At 38.4% G+C, this 26,200-nt stretch overlaps 1 protein-coding gene across 1 annotated transcript in view; it reads right to left on the bottom strand.

The window, feature by feature from the left end:
* Positions 1-26,200, bottom strand: part of LOC146161244 (enhancer of mRNA-decapping protein 4-like) — a 30,879-nt gene that overhangs the window by 3,209 nt on the left and 1,470 nt on the right. Inside the window, exons 5-27 of the mRNA XM_083386071.1 lie at positions 25,803-25,902; positions 25,093-25,279; positions 24,596-24,794; positions 24,303-24,404; positions 23,392-23,501; positions 22,485-22,568; positions 22,012-22,096; positions 21,406-21,510; positions 18,585-18,861; positions 16,456-16,525; positions 14,221-14,336; positions 12,970-13,208; positions 12,040-12,213; positions 11,432-11,531; positions 9,619-9,975; positions 8,275-8,413; positions 7,274-7,391; positions 6,318-6,483; positions 5,670-5,822; positions 4,549-4,664; positions 3,361-3,526; positions 2,572-2,758; positions 1,355-1,646 (exon numbers count right to left, since the gene is read on the bottom strand). Of these exons, the coding sequence (XP_083242197.1) occupies positions 1,355-1,646; positions 2,572-2,758; positions 3,361-3,526; positions 4,549-4,664; positions 5,670-5,822; positions 6,318-6,483; positions 7,274-7,391; positions 8,275-8,413; positions 9,619-9,975; positions 11,432-11,531; positions 12,040-12,213; positions 12,970-13,208; positions 14,221-14,336; positions 16,456-16,525; positions 18,585-18,861; positions 21,406-21,510; positions 22,012-22,096; positions 22,485-22,568; positions 23,392-23,501; positions 24,303-24,404; positions 24,596-24,794; positions 25,093-25,279; positions 25,803-25,902 (3,642 nt within the window). The remainder of the gene's footprint in view (positions 1-1,354; positions 1,647-2,571; positions 2,759-3,360; positions 3,527-4,548; positions 4,665-5,669; positions 5,823-6,317; positions 6,484-7,273; positions 7,392-8,274; positions 8,414-9,618; positions 9,976-11,431; positions 11,532-12,039; positions 12,214-12,969; positions 13,209-14,220; positions 14,337-16,455; positions 16,526-18,584; positions 18,862-21,405; positions 21,511-22,011; positions 22,097-22,484; positions 22,569-23,391; positions 23,502-24,302; positions 24,405-24,595; positions 24,795-25,092; positions 25,280-25,802; positions 25,903-26,200) is intronic.

Below are 26,200 nucleotides of genomic sequence, written 5' to 3'. Positions count from 1 at the left end.
TATTTAGTTTTCTTTCGCAATGGGGGCTCTCCAGGGGAGGCTAATACCGCAGCTATCGCTTAATGGTGTGTGTTGCGTGCAAGCTATGGCATGCCGCAGAAACCAATCATAGGCCGAGCCAACTCACGCCATTACCGCATAGGATAGCTCTATGTTTGCTCGAATGAGGTTGGGCTCGCTGCTGCTTCGATTGTGTCACGCGAACGAGCGAGATTTTAACGACAGGGCAATTAAGGGGACGCCCTTGTACCTTGCTAAAAATAGCGCAACAAGAGGCGCTTTGTATTCGGATTGCTTGTTAAAACGATATTTTGCTTTAGTATAACAAAGCGTTAAACAAGTTTGTCTTTGTCGTCATTGCAAAAAATCAACTGAAGATATATTTTTTAGAGTTGTACTACATGGCGAGGCATAGTAGTTTAAAAATAACGCCTGAGATATATCTGTTTTAAATAACTAGCAACTGATACATATATACGTGAATTACAATTTTCTTTACAGTTTAATTATGACTTTGTTCTACTAGGTGCGCGACGCTGTAGATTTAGCAAGTTCCTTTTTGGAGGTTATGTCGATTCCTTTTATTTTTCAGAAGCAGGAATAATAAAATAGTTGTTGCCTCCCCAAGGAACATTAGACCAGCGTTTAGGCCACAGCAGCACTAAAGTTCTACATTGGGGCACTTGACCCCTAGGTTTACGGTGTTGGCCAACAACGTATGTGGTAAAACGGCGGCAAATCAAAGTGCCCTGCTCAGTGCGGATATTCAAACTATTATCACAAAAAAACATCGTCAACAGATCATAAAGTTGGTAAAATCAAACGGCGAAGGTCAACGCCAGTAAACAAAGCGTGGCAAACATGAAACAAACAAAAGCTTGACACCGCTGCCGACGCTGAATTCGTTGTAAGTCGCACGCTGGGAGCAAACGAGTAAAAAGAACGCGCATTTACTCTATTAAATTTGTGTGTAGTAGTGTATAGAAGTATTTTTTCTTCATTCCGCCCTGCAACAGTTTACTATTGGAAATAGGTAAAATCGTGAACATACTTTTAATCTACTGATGAATTTACCACAATCTTTGTAACGTGAACGTTGATGAGTGCGCTAGTTGCAAATGTCCTGTAAAAGTGTTTCCCTTCACGCTTGTTAATGAGTTTCTTTACGCAATTAAACTCTCACATAGCAAAGCTTTATTGAAAGTAAAAAAAGCGCATTTTAAGTAAATTGTGCCGGCCTTACTTGAACCTTTCACTATGCGCAACCCTGTTGACCGTTTCCCAAAGTTTTTTTTCCGGAAAAATAAAAAGTAAAATAAATATTTAAAACTGCCAAAGACGCGCTTTTACGCACCGTCTGAAACGCGGTGTTGACGTTTCCCTGCTGGAGCATCTTGAGGATTTGTTGCTGCTGGTCGAACACGTTGGGCCGACTCTGGGGCCGCGCGCCCAGCTGGCCAGTAACCCCGGCGCCAGCGGCCAGAGTGGTCACGTCGGCGCCAGGCGACTGGGCCAGCTTCTCGTCCATGGTCTTGGCCACTACCTGGCGCACCATGTCTGCGAGGGCCTTGCTATGTTCGGCGAAGGCGGTCTCCTGCTGTTTTCTTATCGCCTCCTGGACGTTGGCTGTTATACGTTCTTCGCATCTGCAATGAAACAGTGTGAAAATTGAGGAATCAGATGGCATTGTATACTTGTATTGAACTTTTTTTAGGTTGACGAGAATTGAATACAATTTGCCTTTATACAGTGCTACCTGAGATTCCTCTATTTAGAATTAGACAAATACGGCCATACACAAATTAAAAAAAAATTGATTTCGTTCAATCGGTATCCTGAAACCTCGCACATTAATTTAAAACAGTAAGTTTAATTTAGCTTCACTTGCTTGTTTTGCCTGTTTCTCTATAATGACAATCGCTAGCTGTAGTCCGTTCTAAGCTATCCCGAAAATTAGTACACAACTGGAATTCACTTGGACAAAAAGGTGTTCTATTCCGAAAAAATAAATCCGCAACTTTTTGCTATCTGGCGATAAGTGTTGGTACACAGTAGGCCAAAAAATCAGTTTTCTGACAAACGCCATATTTACTATTTATCTTCTTTGTAAGCGTTCGATTAAGTTGTTTTTAAAAATTTGAATAAACTAGGCATCTATAACTGAATAAAGAGATACAATTTAAGTTAGAGTGTACAACTGTACATATAAAAAACTGTAGTTATATTTTTCAAGCGTTCTATAGTGGTGAGATTCTAAATAAATAAATTATTTTTTATGTAAAATGCGTTTTCTCCATTGTGTAAAGCAATATCAGATTATAGTTTAGAGAAAGTGCCAAATTATAACATTTATATGAACTAAATCATTAATTACATTTTAACAAACGTTCTTGGTTTAATATAATTAAGTTTTAGAATTTTGTTTTGAAATTTATAACTGTGAACAGCTAACAATCGATATAGTACTAGTAAAAGTGCTAGGGGCCAATTCTTCTTTTTCAGTAAAATTTGCAAATTCCCAAGCTTGCCGAAAAAACAGGGAAAGTTGCAATTTTAGGGTTACTTTCTCACCTCAACATGGACTTGTCGATTTCGGCGGGCAGCTGTTTCTGCAGCAGGGCGGCCACGTCGGCGGTCAGCCGCTTGCTGGCGCCCTGTAGCTGGTTGGTGGCGTCCTGAGCTTCCTTGATGAGGCCGTGTAAGCGATCCTGCTCCGGCTTTAGTCTGTACTGAAGTTGCTTTTCCACTTTGGACACAACTGAATGGAAAAAGGCGATCGTGTGATTTATCAGGACCGCGGTTTTTTTTAAGCCCCGATTACGCCAAAAAGGGTGTGCTGTGGGTTAATTTTTAAATGGACAAATAAGCCGTTTATACACAATTTTGTAAGTGTAATGCAGTATTAGTCGCTTTCAAAAAATGTTGCAGTTTTAAAGTGACATAGGCCTTTTGTGTATTTTAAACAGGAGAGTAAAACAAAATATTATACGAGCCTTAAGACCCCTCTAATTTTTATAATTTCAACACAAAAATGGCTGATGTGTATTGGCTTAAATGGAATTAGTAACAGCCAAACTTCAATGTTCTACGCTGTATTGAGTGTATTGTATATTGTAAAAGGAAATTTAAATAAAAAGATCCAGAAAACTACTAGGTTATACATTAGAATGTAATCAAAATTAACACTTTACGTCAGACTTAATACAGAATGATCTAAAATCAGTTTCAAAATATGACCAAAAATCATTAATTTCCTCCATGCCAAAAACAGGACTGGCCAATAGATTAACACAAAGAGCTATGTAATGATATATTTTTAAAAGACACCCCCACAACTGGCTCCTTAAACTCGTAAAATACCTTCTTCCGTGCCGCGCATGTAAGTGGCCGATAGCTGCTGGAACATGGCTTGGCTTGATCTCTCGAAAGCCGGAACGATGGTGGCGAACACGATCTCGGGTAAGCTCGTCTGAATCTTGCTCTGGAGAGCTTGGGCTGTGTTGGCCGCAATGCAGTCCACCGTTTCCTGTAAACACAGTCATTTTCACAGTTACAGGAATGGAGTCCTTAAATCTTAAGTTGCTTTTATTGAACTGCACACGAAAAATAACTAACTGGAAACACACTACTAAAAAAATCAAAAAATGAAAAAACAACGCCTAAAAGTTATACTACCCTTAAAACAAAAAAGATCAAGCTTAATAACAAAATCGACTAACAAAAAAAAGGGAAGATGAAAAAAGTACGGATCAAAGGCCAATCAGTGAAAAGAGCAACAATTAAACCCCACCAAAAATGTCTCTGCTTAAAGGATTTCAAGTTTTTCTTAATATATATTAGAATTGTCCTAAATGCGATTAGGGATGTTGTGTTGTGTGGTTTGTTCTGCTTTATTTTTAACATTGGCTATTACAATTTCTTTATTATTTTCACCTTTGACAGGTAAACAAACACCTTTTTTTTTCAATAATATTTACACACGTGTGTTCGACAGTTTGACAGGTTCGGTAAACCATATCTTGATATTTTACACCTAGTTTACAATTTGTAACCTCAAATTAAATATCCCTCGTTGTTTACGACGTCAAAACTACAGTATAAATAGTAAGGTCAGTTCGCTCGTTCAATTTATTGTGTTTTCGCCCTAGTCGTTAAGGCGAATCAATGTACCATTGTTCTTACATAAAGTTCACGACAATTTCACCATGCGAAACAAAATATTTCTGAGGTTGTGACCTTAACGGAGCTCGAACCTCAACAGGGGGCGTGTCTTTTTTTTACACGTGTCAAAAATTCACGTCAAAAGGTGAGTACAGTTTATCTAAGAAATGCACAATACAGCTGCCACAAAACGTGCGCACATTTTTACCCACATTGCGTCAAAAAGTTTGGATTCCCTCTCCCCAACCAGATTTCTAAGCTATATAGAATAACATTTGTGCAGCTTTATCGGAATTAATTTATCATTTGTTCACTATCGAAAATCAAAATCGACCTTAGATTTGAGACTCAAAATATAAAGTGATCAACATAGTAAACAAAATAAACCTTTGATTTGACTATCTTCGCTACGTTATCTCGCATTACGGCGTCGGTGGCGGTCAGCTTCTGCATAACAGCTTGACTGAGCTGCTCTTTTAGAGGCTCCATGGTTTGCTGCAGACCTGAGGGAAAAACAATAAAAGCTTTGTCAGATATTTTCGCGTTTTTAACCTTGTTAGATTAGACGATAAAACCGAAACTGTACTACGTAAAACAGTGGTGCCCATCCTTTTTATTTTCGCGACCCCCTTGCCGGTTTTCAAAAACCTACGCGACCCCTAATTTATTTTTACATTGGCTGAAACCAGAGTAAAGGGGACTCAAAATCACGACTGGTTCACTTAAGCAAATGTCGTTATCATAGTTGTTGGACTGGCGTATTTTTCTTACTCCTTGCACTACTAACTTTTTGTATTGTTTTTTTGTCAATGTTTCGTTCGACAAATAGTACACGCCTTGTCACCAAAGTCGAACAGCTAAGACATACGAGCAGCGTGCAGCATTTTTAACCAACATAAATATTTTCAGCACCAATTTAGTTAACGCCTGACTACCAATACACGATAAAACTCTGTCGGTGCAAATTAAATGATTATTTACCGAAGTTAAAACAAATTAATTTCTGGTCAGCTCTCTTAACTTACTTAAATTGTAGACACGAAAACAAATGCGGGGACCGCCGATGTTTCTTCCAACTTATTTTTTTTTTTGTAATTTTTCGAAAAACAACTTATTTGGGTAGACTATGCACGGATCTGTAATGTAGCTTAATAATAAATTGCAAATGACAAAATTAACTAAAGATGATACAGGCTCGTATCGAAACGTCTTTATCAAGATGATGTCGATCTGCTCGACCTTTTTGGCTTTGCAATTTAATATCAAGCTACATCCTATTTGTTTTACAAATACTTGAACGAATGTGCAATGTGCATAAGCCATACGGTAAGTGATAACATTACCTAGTTGCAATCTTACTTGTTTTAAAAAGAGAATAACTTTACAGAACAAAAGTCTTCAGAGCAAGTTAGTTTTGCGAAAAATCGTGTTGGGAAAAAACAGAAAAAATTCTAAGGGCCAAGGAAACATACGCATTTTAAACCGGAAAAAAGAACGCAGATTTTAACCTGGCAGCACGGTTTGCTTTATCTCTCCCTTGATGACGCGTCCGATCTTTGCAGCGGTTGCCTCGGTAACACCGGCCTGCATCGCCTTCATGTCGTTCACTAACTTCCGCTGGGTGTCGCCGACGCTGAGTAGAGACTTCTCCATTCGCTCAACTGCGAAGTTTTATGGATGTTAATGCAAAAAAAATCAACTGTTTTAGACAAGACAAAAACAACACACACATATTTCATCTTAAAACACTAGACGTAAAACAATCGTGCGGTTTTGGGCTCGATTTTAACAAAGTTTGGCACATATGTTGGTCATCTGATCCCGTTAATTCAAGCAGTCGTTTTATTCCCAAAAGAAGCAATTCATGGGAGTCATTTTGACAGTGATATGAGATCCTATCTTGACTGCAAAAGACTGTACAAAAGTTTTTTAATTGCAAATTATGTTATTGTAAAATAAATATTAATCGCAAATTATACGGCCTTTCAAGTGATGTTTACTTAAAAAAATCGTTATTAAATTTCTTCAAGTTATTTTCGGATGTAACAACATTTAAGTTAAAGAACATCTGGTTCAAAGGTTTGCTCTAAGAGCAGGGTTTGGTGGGCAGAAAGCGGCAGAGCGGTTCGAACTCGCGACCTCGGGAACTAGCTTACCTTGCTGCTCGCTTCGCTTGCTGGACGTGGCGTTCTGCTTCTGCACTTGCGACTGCTTCTTGGTCATGCTCTGCAGTTCCTTCTGGTGGCCGGACATGAGGTCGCGCTGCTGGGTTTGCAGCTCGTTGAGCAAACGAATCAACTCGCGCGAATCAACGCCACCTCTCTGCGAGTATAGAGAAACGACAAGGTTAAAAAATCACGACCTAAAGGGGTGGGTAATTATTTTCGACAGCGGGCCGTATGAGAAACAGAAAACGTCTTGGCGGGCCGTGTCAAAAAAGGGGATTTCGAATACACATAACACAACGTGTGATTCGTTTTAAAAGAATCTTTAAATAAAAAGAAGCTGGTAATAGTATAGGAACAGGTGAGGATACCTTACAAGAGTAATGTATTCAATAAAATATTCAGAAATGAAAAAATATGTTAAGGCCTATTTTTTGCCTGAAAAAGTTTTACTGAAAATGCGCCGCGGGCCGGATTATATTGCTTGGCGGACCGATCCGGCCGACGGGACGTAGTTTGCCCAGGTCTGGCCTAAAGGAATTGACTTGCCGTAGCAATGGTGAATTTAAATATTTTGTTCACAGCGTTCAAAACTTTGTTTAGTTTAGTAGATTAGCTTTAGCCAACAATTCAAAGTATTTTCGTTGTAAAATGGTAGGCTAACCGAATTCTTTAACTCTTTAACTTTGTTACTTCTGCCAAACATGAATATGCGTAGAAAATATACATAGCACTTAAACTTGGAAAAATCCACCGCATTTACTATAAAGAGATTACGCCTGGTCAAAAACAAAAATTGTTACTTTTTGAAATGCCTAAATCGACACTTACTTAAAGCTCATTGTAACATTGTAACAAAGGTAATATATATATATATTTTTTTGGATTTGAATATTATTTTTAAATTTAAACCATGGTTCCATTGTATTTAACGCGAATACACTCACATCTGAACCGGGCTGCTGAACGTCAACCTCCTGCGGTGCTTGCGGTTCCGCTTGACTTGGTCGAAATATCGGCTCCGGATTCGGCTGTTGCTGTTGCATAACGACACCAGGTGGCGTCCTGCGACACAAAGTATAAATAATGTCGATTTTGAGGTAAAATTAGCGAGGCGACTTGTCGTAATCATCGCCCACAACCTCCAAACCCATGTATTTAAACACACATTTGGTGCACTCCGGCATTAATAAACTGACGAAAAACCACCGCACAAAGTAAACTCAAGACTGAATTTGGATTTAACAAGATGCTTGACAACTTGATAAGCAAACAAAAACTGCAATTGTCAATAAATGAAATGAAATATCCTATGGCTATGGAACGTACGTATATTGATTTAAGATGGAAAATACGTAAACAACTATTTTCTAATAGGCTTTAACGCTACACCAGTGGTTCTTATTGCTAATTATTTCCAAAGGTGTAATTTGACAGTTTCACGGGGTAATTCAGATTATCGTTTTTGATTACATTCCAATAAAATACAGTATTTTTAACCATATATATCAGAACGCAGACTAAATGAATTTTTAAATGAGCTTGTAGTTAGTTATACCTTTTTTGTAACATCATATTATTCGGCTGTCCTATGTGTAGCAGCTAATAATGATAGTCGTTAGCATTACAGTGGCCAAGTCTAGTCAGTGTAAGAAAACTATTAAAATGCCTTCAAAGAAAGGAAGCTACAAAGACCGGCTATTTTAAGCGAAAATCCCGAGCATTTAAAAAGCTTCCCAATAATAATTATAATTTTCATGGACATTTCATAGTGAATTACGACATCACTTTTGTGTGTTATTCTAATTAGTTGATTACAAATTATATTTTGTTATTTTTTTAAAAAGGGGTTAATTGAAATCCACCACGTTCGCCTTAGGAATACTAAAAAGGTTAAGTACCACTGCGCTACACTCCGCAGTATTGCTACATCAAGGGCCACTTGTACCTGGCCGACATAGATCGCGACATAGTGACGTCAGGCGCCTTGGGCCACGCGGTTCCGCTTGGTCCGGCCGAGGTGGAGGGGAGCAGAACCGGGGGGAATCTGTCAACTGATGACGAGGCCGAAGGAAGATGGGACGGACCTGCGACGTAATAAGGAATATTTTGCTGTAAGATGGCGAGTTGGGATGAAGATCCAACCAGGAAGTATTTTTCTATATATGTCGACGCATTCAGATAAGTTGTGCATTAAAACAGTTTAAAATTGATTTTTTTAATAGCGATGATGTCAATTTGTTTGAAAGTTTCTGTAGAATGCTGACTGCCGCATAGCCGCGGCCATATGTATCGCTGAAAACAATTAGCGCGTCCGCTTTTTTGTCAACATACTGTTACCCTAACCCAGCGCTTCTCAACCAGTGCGCCATGAAAAGTTGCCAGGTGCGCCGCGAGCAAAAGGAAAAATATTGTGATATTTTACTTTCCTATTAGGCTTAGCTCATTGATTCCACAGCACTTTTAAGTAGAAAACACAATAAGACCTTCAAAGCAACAGCATCTAAATCAGATAATCTATAATACCATAGTATTAAGACCACCGACATAATAACGCCAACTTCGTAGTAATAACCACGACAGAATAAGATCTAAAATAGTCTACTTAAGATCCCAAACATGTCGAAATAAGTCCAAAATTAATCTGAAAAAGACTTAAATGGACAACATTAAGTCCTAGACTGTAGGGAAAGGGTATGGGATGATTGGGGGACACCTGTCTGGCATTGGCAGTTTGCTGTCGACCTTTGGCTACCGGAGATTTGGCCCTAGATTTTTTGCCCCTGTTTGGGCTTATGGGCGGGTAGTTTGTGGTGTTAGCAATTGGGTTAGGGTTAAAAATATTAGGGGAATTGGTGATAGTTCTAGGTGGGGCTTGGGGTTAGATAAGAGGTTCTATAGGCATTATTTTGGCAATTTAGTTCTGATTTCGATTTCGTCATTATTACGACTATTATGTAATCCTATTTTCTCCTTTTTTCTAACTGTCTTTCATTCCGAAAGTTGCTGTTATTTTGGTTGCAACTATAAAGCCTATATAACAAAATATTGCAAGCAATTTTAAAGAAATACCGGTACACCTCAAAAAGGTCGCGCTCGCTTCGCTCGTAAGGTGCGCCGCGAAGTTTTCAAATGTCTCTAGGTGCGCCACCAAGTAAAAAAGGTTAAAAAACACTGTCCTAACCTAACGTATCTGTTGAGAAGATAAATTACGGCAGTTACACTCCGACGTACAGTTATATTTTAAAAAACGCTGCATTTCCTCGAACCACCTTAAAAAATCACTGCTTACCCGCACTTGCGAATCCTCGGCCCAACAGACTCGACGAAACGAGCGAGGGCGGGGGCGTCCCCTGATCCGCGACCGCGTTGCCACTACCCGACTCCTTGTCTCCCTCCAGCGTCGAAGTGGACGAGATGAGATCAGGAGACTTAATGGATCGAGTCCGGATGCTGTGGTGGGGGACCTCCGCCTGACTTCCGGGGGAGGATGAGGCGCGGGGATGCACCGGGGACGAGGGAGGGGTGACGGGGTCCTCATCAGGGGGGTTGGGGTTAGGGTTGTGGCTGCTGCTTGCCCCCTGGTTCGACGATTCGCCCCCGATCGTGGAAGGGCTGAGAACCAGGTTGTGAAGGTGGTTTCTGGCACCTGGATGGGTTTGGTGATAAAAGGTGTAAATAGTCTAGCACAGTGCTTCTTAAACTTTTTTAGTTTTGTTCATCCCTAGCATCTTATCTCCAGATTTCATTCACCCTCGTCTCATGATATGATAAAACTATCTCGTCAAGCACAAAATGACTTCGGTTGTTTCGATTTTTGTTAAGATCAACCAAGCTATATTTTACCATTGCAAATCTACAATTTCTCGAGTCCAGAAATATAAAGCCACAAAAGCACAAAACACAGTCACAAATTTTTTGTACTTATACACTCAGTGCAAACCAACTTTACTATTACAATAAGCAAAAAAACACCAAAAAAACAACAGTTCAGTAGTCGATTTACTGCAGGGCTATCATCCATTTCTGACGGTTCCCCCTTATTTACCCCTTTTGGTTGGTTCACCCTGCAATTTATTTTCACCCTGGGGTGAACCATTCACCTGTTTAAGAAACACTGGTCTAGTATATTCAATGAAAGATACACACACACACATATGTGTGTTAACAACTGTGATTAGCTGCTTTTTGACCAACGATTTCGGCTTACGTATCTTTACTACACCGAAAAGCCATCGAAGACTCACCGAATCTGTCAATCAATGAAGCAAGCAGGCAGGCTAAAAAAACAACTAGCCTACAGTAGCTCAGTTGGTAGTGCGACGGTCCCGGAATGACTGGAGGTCGTGAGTTCGAGCCTCACTACAGGCTAGTTGGTTTTCTAGCCTGCCTTCTCGCATCATTGATCGACAGATTCGGTGAGTCTGCGATGGCTTTTCGGTGTACTTTAGTCTAATATATTTGTACAACGTTGTACGCGGGATTGACTGATAAATCATTCTTTCCATGGCCAGTATAGGGGTTTCCATGGCCAGAATGCTTTAAAGATTAAATCAGTTCTTATAATCCTTGTTTGCTGCCTCGACCCTACCGCCTCACTTTTACTAACGGTTCCTGGCACCTTGAAAGTTCGGTGATTAACTGTAGTTGGGAAATGTTCACAGTTGTTAAAAGCACATAGGTATTTATGGTAAATTGTGCACTTTAACGACAAACATTGTTTGCATAGTATACTTGTGGTGAAAGGAATGCTTTTTAAGTATCACTACTAATCAGGGGCCAGTGTACACCATTGGGGTACAATGCATTAAGTACAATGCATCGAGGCAGGGGTGAGAAAATAATGTGTGATTAAAATCTATATATGCAGTTGGTTCTTAACTGAAATGACTAGGAATGCTTTCGTTGCTTCTGTAAGTTAAAAAAAAATATAAAAAAAGAGTAGAAAAAGCGACCTCAGTGATCACACTGATCATTGGTGCGTTATATAAATTGCAAAACTTAAAATGCCCTGCTGTATGTTGATCTTGTTACACAGCCCTAGTCAACAGAACCAATCCTATTTTGTTGGCAAACGTAGTTCAAACAAAAACACGATAACTAACCCAAAAGGAGATCCTGGTTCTGATAAAAGGTCTCGTCCCGGTTGCTGAACGGCGTAACTGCGGTAAAGCTTGTGTTGGCCGACTCCACCAGGTTGCCCGGCTGAGGGAAGCACATGGAAAAAATAAACACATATTCAAACTACGGCAAATGTTTTTTTTATAACAAGTTCATGAAACTACATGTGGCGGTTTAAAATGAAAGGCGATTAATTACTTTTACCTTGAAAAATAATATGGCTTTTTAACGTGCTGAACATGTTTTCTCAATCGAATGATTCACTATTTAAAGGCTATGCACTGTGTTAAAATTTGAGCATAACATCACTTCTTGTTATTAAATTAAGTCAAATATACGTCGGTATCAGGCTCAAGTATATAATTACTCGACTTGACTGAAAAAAAGCAATAAAATAGTTTGCCAAACAGTAGCTCCCAACGACCGAAAAATTGCGGCAGTACCAGGAAAAAATCAATCAGTTGCATTATTGTAGTTGCATTATTAAAATCTGGTAGCGAATCACTGGCTTAAACTACATAAACCACACGCAAGTGACAATGGCACGCACTTACACAATTTAATCGCAATCACCCAAACAACAAACACTCACGCTCTTCATCGATCCCATAAAGGCGTCCGGTGTGAGCAGGAGTGGTTGGGGAGGAGACACGGAGCGAGTGACGTCAGGAGCAACCGACTTCTCCTGCTGAGAGGTGGAGGAGGAGTGTTGAGTGAGGAGCGGAATCGGATCCGGCGACGAAAGAGGTTGACTGGCGACCAAGGTCTGGAAGGAAAACAAAGTGAAATAAGTTATCGCTAGATTTAAGAGAAGAAATGTTAACTTACAACAGGGCATTTCAAACTCTCGACCCACGGCCGGTTTAATTTTGTGGAACTTCTTGAGGTTTATAGTAGTGAATCAAACGTTTATCGAACTTCGTACACATTTGTTTAAGTGTCTTGCATTAGTTTTTACATGTACATAATGCATATTGAAATGTAGAAAAGGTCGACATATAAGACTTCCAAAATTGCCAAATCCGTGCATGCGACCCCGAGTTTGCGAAGCCCTGATTTGAGCAATCACTTACGGTACAGCAATAAAAAGTTTTTTTTTACTCTGTTTACTCTGTGATATAAAAAATCGAAGCGTTGTGTCTTGCATTAGTTTACAGCAATATTTTTTGCTGTGATATATGTAAAAAACAAAGCGTTTTAACCATTAAAGAATTTAGCTGAACTTACTACATGTCATCCAAGGCCAGTTGAAGCGTAAAGTGTCAAATGCTATGAGAGTATTGGCAATTTGTTTTCCAACTTAAGAAACTACAAAGTAGGCACACAAAAAAAAGTTGATTAAAAGTATGTTAACAAATGTATTTTCTGTATATTTTATTAAGGAAGTAACTAACAAGTACCGTTCGACTTATGATTAGAAATAAAAAAACCTCACAGCCTACTAAAAAAAATTGCAAATTCACTTGATATTAAACCTAACGAACTAAAACATTTGCTGTGCGAAACGCGCTTATCAACTCACATCGTCGTGGTTGGCTTCCTGTGCATCGTCTTCTTTTGGATCCTCCTGCTCGTTGCCACGAGGAACAAAGTGTCCCTTAAGTAGCGCTGGAGGTGTGGTTGCGTCCTCCTCTTCCGTGGACCTGAGCTCCTCCTCCGCCTTGTCTCCTCCAGCCGACTCCTCATCCGCTTCGTCATTCCCGAGGACTCCCGACTGCGAGGGGATGTTGTCATCCATGCTGCTCAGACTGACCGAGTCCTCTGTGAAGAAAGGAAGGTAGATGGAGTTAAAAGAGGAAAATGCCAAATCTTCAAAAGTATTTTGGGTAAAACATACACTACATTTGAATTAATTGTAAGTTTGTTTTCCAGTAAATATTTTTTTATTGAATGTACCGACGTTTCGATAACTTGTACAGAAAATCTTTATTCGCCGCCAACCAGCCAAAAACTTTATATTCATTTAAATTAAACTGGAAAATTGTTCTTCCGGCAAAATTTTATTAATGTACCTTTTCGACCATCATACTCGGGAAATCTTCGTAGAGTTTGTTTGTTAATTGTTTGTCTGGTATATATATATAATATTTTTCACCTATAGTTAAATATTGCCCTGAAGAAATTTGCCCGAATAGGTAATCGAAACGTTGGTACTTTAATAAAATTTTGCAGGAACAACAATTTTGCAATTAAATTCAAACGAATATGAAAAATGTTGTTGCCAAGCTGGTGAATGAAGATTTCCTGTACAGGTTAGAAAAAAAACGCCAGTACCATTAATAAAAAGGTATTTACCGGAAGAACAGTTTTACAATTAATTCAAATGTAGTTTCTGTTTTAACGAAAATGCTACACTGTCATATGGCGTTTTACCATTAGATCCTAGAACACATCGCACGCATTAAAAATTCAGAAAATAACACGTAACTGTGCCATCCTCAGTTTTCTAAGGATAAAAATGAGATTTGGTCAGAATCTGCTTTTTTACATTGTTTTTATCAAGTATGCCATCAATCCTTTTAAAATAACTCTGTAGACCCAGCAGTCATTGGCTTTTGAAGCAATATGAACTTTATCAAAGTTTATAGAAAAATGTACGTTATACGAAATCCTGTGGACTTGTTTAATAGACCACGGTAGAACTGGAGAAATAATGGAACTGGAGAAATAAAATTAAGTTGTTTTTTCTAAAAACAATTTTTTCCTTAAAGTGCTAATTTTATTACCTATGAGCATATGCGTTGTTCAGGCGTATAATATAAAATAAACTTACTCATGCTGTCGGTGATGGTGTTGTAGGTGCTAAGGTTTTCCTGGCTAACGCCTACGTCACCGGCCGGAAGCAAGGCGCGGTTCGGGATGAAGCGGATGTCAAGGTTCTGGAGGCTCCTGTGGGAAAAGATGAAGATTTAGCTGCTGAAGGTGTGAAAAAACATGAAACAAGTAATTGCGCGTCAAGGCAGATTGAAAAATCGTGACTGCAAGCAACAGCTATAATAATTTTTATGATAATGTACTAAAACGAAGCCCAGCCACGCAGAATAAAAAGAAATGTTTATCAACAAGTACAAGATGGACAGGGCTGCCAGCATCTCAGGCCACGAAACTATTTGTCTACTTTTTAACATACAAAATCGTACACTGTACGAAACCTTTTAATGGGGCGCGCGTAGAGAAATTTGGCCATCACTAAAACAACAATGTAACGCGGGCCACACATATTGACTTAGGTCCCGGGTATGGACCACCCCGAACTAGTATGTTAACACACAAACAAACAAACAAACAAACAAACAAACAAACAAACAAACAAACAAACTAACAACAAGTATTACAATTTAATTTAAGAGACATAGATAATTTTAATTTAGAGAAAAAAAATTCCCAAGCGTGGAGAAAGACATTAACAAGCGGGAGTTTAATAAATTTGGGATATAACCACTAAGCTGTTTGCGTAGCATAGTTGGAAAACACTGCTTTAAAATACTCCAAAGCCACGACAGCGGCTATCATAAAGCCGATTGCTGCTTTGGCGCGTGGAACTCATATACTTGTATAAACACTGGGTCGATTAGATTAGGCCCATTTGAGCCATGTATATATTTTAAACTCACTTTCAAAAGGTTGAAATATAGGCTCTGTTTTAATGGGGATTTCTTTTTTGTTGTTAAACAATAGGTGCGTGCTTGAATGGTTACATTTTGTGTCATATAATTGCCTTGTACTTTTATGTGGCAAAGAAAGGCTCACAAGAGCAATAAAGGCAGGATAAATTAGATTTCCAATAAGGATAGTTTTTGGAAGGAGTATCACAACATTCCTGTCACGTTAAGCAAACCAGATAAAGGCATATCATATTTGCAAAAAATAAAGCCGACTTTAACGTTTTAACCTTACGTAAAGCGTAGGCGAGACGTCTAAACCGCCAAACAAGCTATAGAAGAGCCACGAGGCAAAAATCTGCCCGAGAACAAAACGCACGTTGGACAGAAAACGTCAGAACGCGTGCGTCAGAACTTTGCAAAAATAGTCTCGCCCAATGTAAACACACGTGTCTACGCGAGGAAAACCCAATTCAGCCCGCAGTTGTCCGAAGCAACCTAATTCTAGACGTTTTCAGTGTCACTTTTATTACGTAATTCCAATAGCGATTGATCGGCGGCATGAGTTTGTGAGTCATCACATTTCTAGACGGATTAAATTGGCGCGGCTAGACGCCTAATGACGGACTCGTTGATTTAAAATTTGAAGAGAATAGGGTTAAGCGGCGAATACACAAGGCTGCCAAGAGGCGCATTACCTCGCAGGAAAAGATCTCCAATAAGGGTTGCCTCAACTGTTTTTTTGCTTTTTTTCATAATAAAATTTATTAGTTTTTAAAGAACCAAAATTGAGACAAGTTTTGAATATAATTCAAAAACAAAATGAACACATGCCACGATTAACACAATTACAAGTAGATTGAAAAGTTGGTTTAGTATGGGAGTTTCTAAATAAAGATCTTAAGCTTACACAAAACAATTTGAAAGACTTGAAACATAGGGTTTTCAAAGAATTTTAACACGCAAATCAATGACAATCAAAGACAGTTTACATATTTAAAGACTTGACTTTGTGGTGAGCAGCCCTGTTTCAAAACTCATAGGAAGCCTGTTGGATTTACCCATTTGTAAACTATTACAGGCAGTTTCAGTTTACTACGTCATAACAATGGAGAATTTTTTGCCAGGCTTTGGCCAATATTCATTGTTTGCCTGTAAACAGTTTCGCAGCGTACAGGATGCGACACGGGGTCAACGCCAGGGCGTATTGTTCACTCTACGAATCAGTGTATTGATAAAAACACTGTTCTAACGCAATAAGAATATCAAAGCACATACAGAAGCACATCACCCGATGTTGAAAATGAAAAAAGAGTTTAAAATGATACCTATTTCTGTACGGGCTTTGATATTGTTATTACGCTTTAGTACAACCACCAACCATCGTGCTTCAAAACTGTGCTTACTTCGATTGGATGGCGAGTAGTTTCAAAAGGAAGCCGTTGAGCTTTTTGGCCGAGAGGTCCGTATCTCCATCTGAAAGCAGCACAATGCGAGCTTGAAATAAACATCAGTAAACGCCAGGAAAACGAATTTTTCATGGGCGACTTCCATATGGCAGAAAATAATGTGCAACTTAAAAGCGGCGCTTTGGTGCAACGGCAGATATGCTGGCGCCTTATTAACAGTGCATAATCAAGTTTAAATAAGCAAAACGCATAAGTTTACTCATATTGAAATAATTTCGTAACAGGGTTGGGCTTAAGCACTCGCCCGCTCGCCAATGCGAGTGCAAATCGCTCCTGGCGAGTGCTGAATGACATCCACTCGCCCGACTGGCGAGTGGCTTCGGCGATAAATTTAATTTGTTGGTGCAGGACAACTTGTGTTAAGCACCACTACTAAGCGAAATATAACTTAGCGCCAGTTATTTCCTCAAACTCTAAAGCGCAAATTCATCCAACACTACACAAATAATAAGAAGTCACGTTCGAAGGTCGTAAAAGAGACTCTTTGTCCCGTAGTATGATCGTAATAAAGACTGTTGGTCCCATTTTTTAAAATTGCTTACCGGCAAACAACCGAATACGTCATTGCTGCAGTGGTAAATAGTTTATGAACTTATGAGGTTTATTGTTTAACGTGAACTCTGTTAATTTTTAAAAGTTTAACCCGGTCGTTGACGCCTTTGGAAAGGTTTATTTGACTTGCGATGTAACCAGGATAATAATTCTACTTTTTTGTATTTATTTAATTGTTTGTATTAGGAAATTAAGAGCAATTGCTGCAGTTTTTGGTAACAACCAGTTCGAATGCAAATGTTTCACAACTAGATTTGTAAGCAATGTTTTTACGCTGTTTTTAGGAACCAAAACGGCCAATTGAACACTATGATATTTTAAAATATCGCCTGCCTGTGTATGCGTAACTACAGCTAAGAGTTAGCAATTATTCTCGTAAGTACGTTGCGATCTGTCAAAGTACATAGCGGTCTATCAAGTCAAATCTTAAAAAATTACTGTCTGTGAATATTTTATATCGCATTTTTAGAAACGAATCGAAACCATTGTTTCAAGCCCTTAGAAAAATTGAAACGACCCACTATAGGGCGTCGCAGCACAGAACCTCTGGTGCATATGGTGGTTAACTTTGCGAATAAATGGTTTAGTTGTAAATTTACATTCATTTTGTCATTACTTGCTGTTCAACCAGTAACTATAGTGTTAGGCGAAATGTGGCGCTTTGTTTGTGGCGCGAAGCAACCTGCGGTAAAACGTCCTTGCACATAAAAATTATAATACGAAAACAAAAGAGCGCAAGAATTTTTAGAAAAATGGAAAACAGGAAGGCTGTGGCTATTGAAATATATTAGTGTTATTTTTTTTCACCAATGATTGTTTAAAAAATTCGGCTAAAAACATTGTTTGTAGCGTAAATTGCTTTATGGATCAGTAATTTGTCCATCCATGCATGGAAATATAAACGACCAGACTTTTATAAAAACTAATGTTTACATATAGAAACCATAAGACAGTTTAACAGATAACCAAAGAAATGACCGCGCTAGGACGGAAATTGGCAGACTGCGTGCCAACAAATTTGGCGAGTGTTATTTCGTCCAGGCGAGTGCTGATTGATAGACGCTCGCCAGGCTCGCGAGTGGAAATTTTTGCTTAGGAACAACCCTGCTTAACTTTACAATAATCTAACATTAATTAGTTAGACTTTTTGGCAAACCATTTTCCGATCATTTTATATTCTTAATTGGCGGTCATGCATTATGATTATCTTGACACATTAACCGTGCTACTACTTTTTTTAGGATTTACGGTTTTAATGTGGTTGCAGATTAAGTAGTTTTACACACCATAAAACCCCTAGTGAGGTAAATTATTTTATTTGCATGCGATCGTGAACAGCTCTGGCAAGTAAATTCAGCCACTGAATAAAAGCTTTGCGTGGTAGAACGAATCGATTTGCGCTAAAAGAGCGTAATCCATTTTGCAAAATCGCAGCCAGACCGCAAGCCGAGAGCCGCAAAACGGTTACAATATTAGAAGTGCAAAAAACGCCTTGTGAAAATAGCATCACACACCTTGCGAGTTGGTCTCGTTTGCGCGAGGCTCTTCGCCGCTTCCCGCCTCGTCATCATCCTCGTCATCGTCGACGTCATCAAACGGTGACGTACGGCCGTAGAGGTTGGCTGCGGTCGGCGAACGGTCGCCGGCGTCGTCCAGGCTCTTGAACTTGCAAGCGCGAGCCTCTACGAAATCGACGCTGAGCAGAGGCGAGGTTAGCTGGTAGGGTGTTATGCTGGTGAGCTGAGCTGCACCCTGGGCCAGGTCGGTCTTGCACTGCATCACGTACAGCACCTGGGAGAAGCAGCGAGGGTTAGACGCGTTTTAGCGGGATCGGTGGTTTAGTTTTGGAGTGCTTCGGTTGAAGACGGAAGGATGATAGTGTGTGGCAAGCGGCAAGTGAAAAGTGGGGAAAAGCGCCTGTTTTTTGTCACTTTATGTACGTTTTGTTGACAAAATAACGTCGAAAAAGTGGAACTAAGTGTGGTTTACGATAACATGTCAAAACAGCTTCATTTTTCCCTAAAAATGTCTCAAGGGAAATGGAGGTCTGTTTTTAGGTATATAAATTAGGTAGTAATAAAACACGGAATCCAGAATATGAAATCAATATATATTTTTACATTTTTTACACTTTTTGTATGATTTTTTATAGAATACCGTCGCTAACTTTCGCTTTCTTATTTTTTTCCAGTTAAGGGGGAAAACTGAGGATATTTTATGTTTACAAAACTCACTAGCCATAAGTTTATTGTCAAACAAATGTCCCAAGGATGGGCAACAGGACTTTTACGTCCCAGCCACCCTTTAGTTACGTACTCTACTTTAAAACGCACTGTTCTGTATTGTAAAACCAAACTACTTTAAAGATCAGGTGGGCGCCAGTGGGACTTTAAAGATACAAAATAAGACGAAAGATGAAATCTAAACCAACATAGGCTTTTGGGCGATAAGAGCACCACAGCATGGTAGCACCACAAAACCAAGTAAATAGTTAGAATCGCCAAAATATTTAATAGAAATTAAAGCTTTAAACCTCCGAAAATTAAGACAATAAATTAACAATTTTGAGAAAACTTTTCAACGAAATAATAGTACTCGGTACGTGGGTAAATAAACGTCCATTTAAAAATATACACAAATGTCATATTTTAAGTGGTCGCATAAATCTACTTAAAAAAGGGTGAGGGACTTAAAGTCTGAACTAAGAGGCGCGTTTTACAAAGCAGTCAAGTAAAGGCGGTAGTGGAGTTTGTTGTTTTTACCATATATCGTCATTCGCCACGGGGCTAGTGTCGTACACGAAAGAACACAGACGCGGACAAAGCGCCGTTCCCGTTCCGAGCCCTGTCGCAAATGTTTGTACACAAAGTGCGAACGTCCTGCTTGCGCGCGAACCAATCGTCACGAAAGAATGGCCAGCGCTCGAATTCGGGTTTTTTTTTGTCGGTCTGGTTTGTTTCGCGAAGCCCCTTAAGTTAGGCGCGATGCGATGCGATGAACATGGCCTATAAACAGGTATACAGGCATGTTGGTAGGTAGATAGTAAACCACGCAAAAAAAACGATTCTTTTTACCTAAAAATGAAGGATTAAGTTGGTAATTGTAATGTGCCATTATAATTAAAGATATGTAGGTTTACATTTCGTCGTTTTAAACTGGGTAAATGAGCTGTAAACAAACTATGTCCACAAGGTGTACTTACTGTACTATTTTGTAAAAACTTGAATGCAATTATTTTGTCCACTGGCGGTTCACGTTTTCGAGATAAAAAATCTCTGTGTTCCAATTGGACTTTCAATACAAATTTAAGACCAAGGACGATAAACAAACAATAAAAAATAAGTATAAAATTATCTATAAGTGGCTTTGTTAAGTAACAAAAAATATTTTACTGTTGGGGCGTTGAAAGTTCTTTATTACCAATGTGTAGAGAAATAGAATATGGGATTCTTAGAATCGATTACAAATTTAACTCCAATCTAATTTTTCCGTTTGTATTTACCGCTATGCGATGTTACGTAAGCCTAATTATCAAGTAATAGTAACGGATCAATGGCAGTCGTAACTTTACATTGTTTGCAGCATAATATTTGACTGCCTAACTTACATATCACGTTTGCAAAAAGTAAAACTAAATCACAACAGTCTCCTATAAAATGAACTGAATTCGTGAAGACTTATCATTTTTGTTTATTCTTTCGATCACAGTATAGTTATGTCAATGTTATCAAATAGTTTATGATTAATCCACACGAAAAAATGAAGTAGGCAATTAAACTATACTAGGATTCGATATTCTGGGTTTGTTATTATAGATCGGAAACTTTATTCTAGTAAACCCCGGATAAACCCTTCCTATATGTGAACAAAGATAGTGTCAAACCTAAAAATGTCAAATCTATAGGCAAGCATGATAACTGCTATAGAAAAAAAGGTCGATAAAAGTCACGTTATCTGTCTTACCTGTTGACATGTTTTTGTCTTTATGACAATATTTAGGTAATTGTCTAGCACACCAAAACGCATCACACAAAATGTTTTGTGATAACTGCTTTAAACATAGAAACAGACCAAAAACCAAATAATCACACCCAAGTTACTTAAAACGCTATTTGCTTTAGGCTGAAATGGCAAGGTTTTAAAGCATTTGTGTTTTACTGTTATGACGTTCCATCTGGCTTTCACAACTAACGGTGCAAAAAAATATAGAGTATAGTAGGGCAAGGGGTTGGCACAGCAAACGAAGCAATAAGGTATAAAGTACAAGCAACGCGCTATACAGTACAATAGGCCCCGGTTATAGCGCAATAAAAGTAAAGTGCGCAAAACACTGACCTTCCTGTTGATATCGGTGAGGACAACGAAGTCGACAGATGCGTGCAGAACCAGGTTCAGCTCGGGCAGAGCGTGCGCCGGCGTCGAGGGAGCGAAGCTGATCACCTGCGCAGCGAAGAGAGGCGATTAGTCAACTTGAGATAGTTCAAGGAGATGATCGACAAAGCCCTACTACATATATTTGCCCGTCTACGCGTTTTCAGAAATGCTCAAGTGCCCGTTATCTGTCAACTTTGCGGTTTACCCAGCTATAGCCGATTCGCAAGCAGTTAACTTACTTTTTCTACATACAGGCTTAAATAATGGCACGATAAACAGGTTTGGTTTAAAAGGGAGACGACTATAATACCTCTGCCTTTTCAAGACGTCATTAAATTCAAAAAACATTCTTGCCGCGTGATTTCAACTTACTTATATAATTAACTGGTTGCAAGTCTTCATGAACATACCGTTCCAAATATCTTACGTTTAAACACGATACGACCTTTTATTTGGCGAGTGGCTATAGGTCGCCACACAACAGTTTCGAAACAGAAATACCCTCAGACATGCCAGACATGAAAACCGTAAAAATGATTGAAATCAGCTCCAAATGAACGCACTCACCTGAAGACAATTCCAAGTGACTGAACACCACATCTTAAGTTCGTTGTTCCTGTCGCATCCCGTTAGAAGAAACCTCCAGTAGACGCTGGAATTGAGCATTTATTTAAAACAGTGCGGTTTATGGCACGAAGGTATTGATATTTGGGGTGTTTTGTAATTAGTATGTGTTGCGCTCAGAATAGATCTAATCTCCATTACACACTGTTTAATCGTTTCATATTACATCAAAATGCTAACTTAGTAATTTTGTTTTTATCTTGAACTCTGTTTTCGGTCCAAAAAAAAATGTAAAAGTCTAAACAAATTAAAGGAAAAGGAATAGTTTAAAAAAATCATTTCCATTTAAAAAAAAATAAAAACCATGATTTTAAGTATGCCCAAAACTGACCCTCTAAAAGCAGTCCACGTACCCCCAAGGGATACACGGACCCACCCCAGTTTGAGAACCTCTGCTATAAAGAAAAAAAACATACCTGAACTCGGACTTTTGCCGATTGTCACAAAACTTGACGCAGGAAACCGGCTTTCCGTCATGCGGCTTCCACTTATGAAGGCAGCTGATAGAAAGCACAAAACGTCAACAACAACAAATATAGCAAACAGTGGTCCGCCGCGTAAGAAAGTTTTGCGTTGCGGGCGGAGTAAGAGACAACTTCGGGCAACCGTGATTGCTCGTTAAATTAACCCAACAACAAGCACATGTTTCAGGAGAATTATGTCATGCTAGGTTAATGGGAGTTTATAATTAGCGCACGTTCGTTCACATTAAGCGCCATGTATAGTGCGCAAGTGCGCTGACCTGAGCTGTAAGATTAGGTGTATCATTTACAACCATTAACCGACAAGGCGTAATTAATTGTGAGGCGTGTGTGCTGTAAAATGCTTAGTATCTTAGTGATATTCGTTTATATTTTTCTACGTATATGCAATAGCAATTTGTGACGTGCCACGGTACTGTAAGGTTAAGAAACGTTGTTGAGCACAATATACATGCTGTCAATTTGCTGCTACTGCTATCTCAGCATACCGTGGTATTAAAAGTATTTAACATGAAAATAACAAAAAATGTGTATTAAAAAACAAAATGTGGTTAATTATTCAATGCATTTCTAATAAAAATAAACCAACTTTTTTAATGATAAAGGTTTGCGGGAATACAATGTTTTCAAGTTGTTAAAGACAATATTGCTGTATAGTATAATTTCAAGTTGTAATGATAACATAGCATACTACATTATTGAAAAACAAAATTGATTTTAACGTCCCCAAAAGTGTTTTATAAGTTAGTAAAATGTGACCAAATTCTAATTACGAAACGCAATGACAAAACTTTTTTTTTTAAAAAAAAAACAGTTTTATTTTTCTGCGTTTATCACTCACGAGGAAGGTTGGTTGTCTTCGATTTGAATTTGCCAGAACTTGACGTAGCCGTCGTAGCTGGCAGCCGCCAGAACGTTTCCGATCGGGGACAGTTCGCAGTCACTTATCACCTGCGTTTCGTGGGAATCGTAAGTCGGATTTCACAAGAGGCACACAACTATTTAGAGCGGACCAGGAAACGTGATTTTGTAACTTTAGCCTGCGATGGTATGAGACTAAACAAGAAGGGGTGCCGCATAATAGCCGGCGTTTATTGATAGGTGCCAGTTTAAGGCTGTCTGCATCTGTATGGAGAAAGATTTTACGTGGCAATAATACTAATAATCAGTTGCAATCGCCAAAGTACGGTAAAGGATTTCAGCATGGGAGGTTTGATTTGGTTGGGTCACCGACTGAAGCAGTTCAAATGGTTAAATTTAAATAGCTAAAATTTAATTTTATTAATTTATTTCTGTTTTGCTCACTATAAGCGTACAAAATGATTGACTGAAATGACTATATATTTATGACAAAAATTGTTTAGTTGGGTAAATATTGGCCGACAATTAAATTTAAATTTGGCGAACAGTTAAAATTTAATTTATGGTTATGGTTTTTCAACAAACTGAAACAGTACTATTTTAAGAAAATTTAAGAGCAATGACTTGCGACTATTTAAATTTACAAATTTATAATTGGTACTTTCGACATTAGGGTTTCAGTTAGATTTAGATAGTGTTAAGAAATATGAAAGTACTAAAAAAATATTTATTTTCATGTTGTATTCTCCCAGATTTCCATAGTGTAAACAAAAAACATGTTGACTATGTCTAAAAAGACTGTTTTATAAATATGGGATTTGTCTCAGATTAAAATGCTTACACTGCAAAAACTATAGTAACATCAAAAATATGTTTGTTTAATAAACTTACATCGTCGTGTGTCACTGCCACATAAGCTTGTCCTAAATCCGCTCTTCTTACTTTTTTTCCAGCAGAGATTTGAAAAGCAGCATCTAAGTCCCAAACTTCAGCCTTCATTAAAAGAGTAATTTATGAGTTTTTTTTTTTGTTCAAATTAAAACCCAATGATAAATGTAAGTTTTGATAAAAATCCTTTAGCAAGAAACAATGTTCTTGGAATCAAACTAATATTACCACATTGCAGTTAACATAAATAGTATATCGACTTTAAAACTCTAGTCTCTAAAATTAAATTAATTTACCGTCCTGCCATACGATAGGACCAGCATCCTTTGTGTTTCATTGTCAGCAGAATCTATGGTGTCTTGGAAAGATGAAGATTCACCATCGAGGCTGTTTTCTTTGCTTCCGAGGTTCACAAATGGAATCCAGATGACACGAAAGGTTCCGGATTCATCTGACACGGTAGATTCAGACTCTATGCAAATCTTGCGCTCCGATCTTTTTAGGGATTTCGCTTGTCAAAGAATTCAACTACAGTCCACATGTGATAGTCTAAAGTATATTTTATCACAAGTCTTAAAAAACAAACAAAACAATGCTGAAGAAAAACTCATGATAATCATCATTAAACCTAACTTGTACAACATGTACACACATTTGTGTGTTAACAACTGTGATTTAGCCCTTCTATAGCTGCTTTTTGACCAACGATTACGGCTTGCGTATAATTAGTACACCGAAAAGCCATCACAGACTCACTGAATCTGTCATAACTACTTAAAAGTGAAAAGGATACTCTATATTTCCGGCAACATCGGTGAGCTCCCATACAATCAGATTGCCAACGGAATCAACAGCGGCCAGAATGTTGGAGCGGGGTGATGCAAATGCAACATCACATACAATTCCTGAAAAACCCTTCAGAAGAACGCGATTTGAAGAATTGTGACGATTAATGACTCGAACTGAATGGGCTGTATGACCTTAAATAATACCAAAATAAAACAAATTGCAGATTTAAAAATGTTTGTAACAGTATAGTGAAGAGTTCATGTACTCAAAACCCTGAAATAAAAAAAGGCAGCTGGTGTTGGTTACAAAACAAAACGTAATTAAACAGTGAAGGTATTTTACCCTATATTACCACTGTTAAACCATTTACAGGGTTCTGGTGGAAGCAAAAGTTTTACATAACACCGAAGTGTGACCTTAAGAATGGCCAACCACACAATAAAAGTAGATGCATTAGCATTTGATAGATTTCAGAATAATACTTTTAGGCACTCCAAATAGAGGACAAGGTTTGGCATACAACACGATTATGTACAAAAGAAGTGGAGTACTTGAAACTAAACCTTTGGCATACACAAACCCATTAATTGCCATGTATCAAAACAGCTTTCATACCAAGTATAGTTGTATGACTAGGTGTATTACCTTCTAAGAGAGATCTTTTAAAGAGATAACGTTTTCGGTTGGTTTATAAATTTTGCATTAAATACCTACCCTTAATGGTGTATGCAATGTAGGTGTTTGTGACAGAAATAAGACTGCCAGTGTAGTACTTGTGGTCCCAGTCAAACTTGGTGACGGTGTTTACCTTTACCTAAAATAATGGAGACAAAAATGCTGTCAAAAAACAATAAACTTATAAACATTGGCTGGATAGATTTTACATAAACGATGATTGGAAAAATTGGCCGTTTGCCATGCATCTGGCATAAGCAACTTTTAAAAATTAGCTTACTAATTAACTAACTCAACAGCTTAGATGCCAAATTTAAAAAAAAGTTACATTTCAATGCCTAAAACATGCAAAAATATGACTATGTAGTATAAAATCTGTTATGTAACTGAACAGAATGATTGTTATCAAATATATTTCGGCAGGTAATTGTTATGTA

Source organism: Ascidiella aspersa, chromosome 3, assembly GCF_963924565.1.
Source record: "Ascidiella aspersa chromosome 3, kaAscAspe10.2, whole genome shotgun sequence".
Lineage (NCBI taxonomy): Eukaryota > Metazoa > Chordata > Ascidiacea > Phlebobranchia > Ascidiidae > Ascidiella > Ascidiella aspersa.
This window is presented reverse-complemented; position numbering and strand designations above follow the sequence as displayed.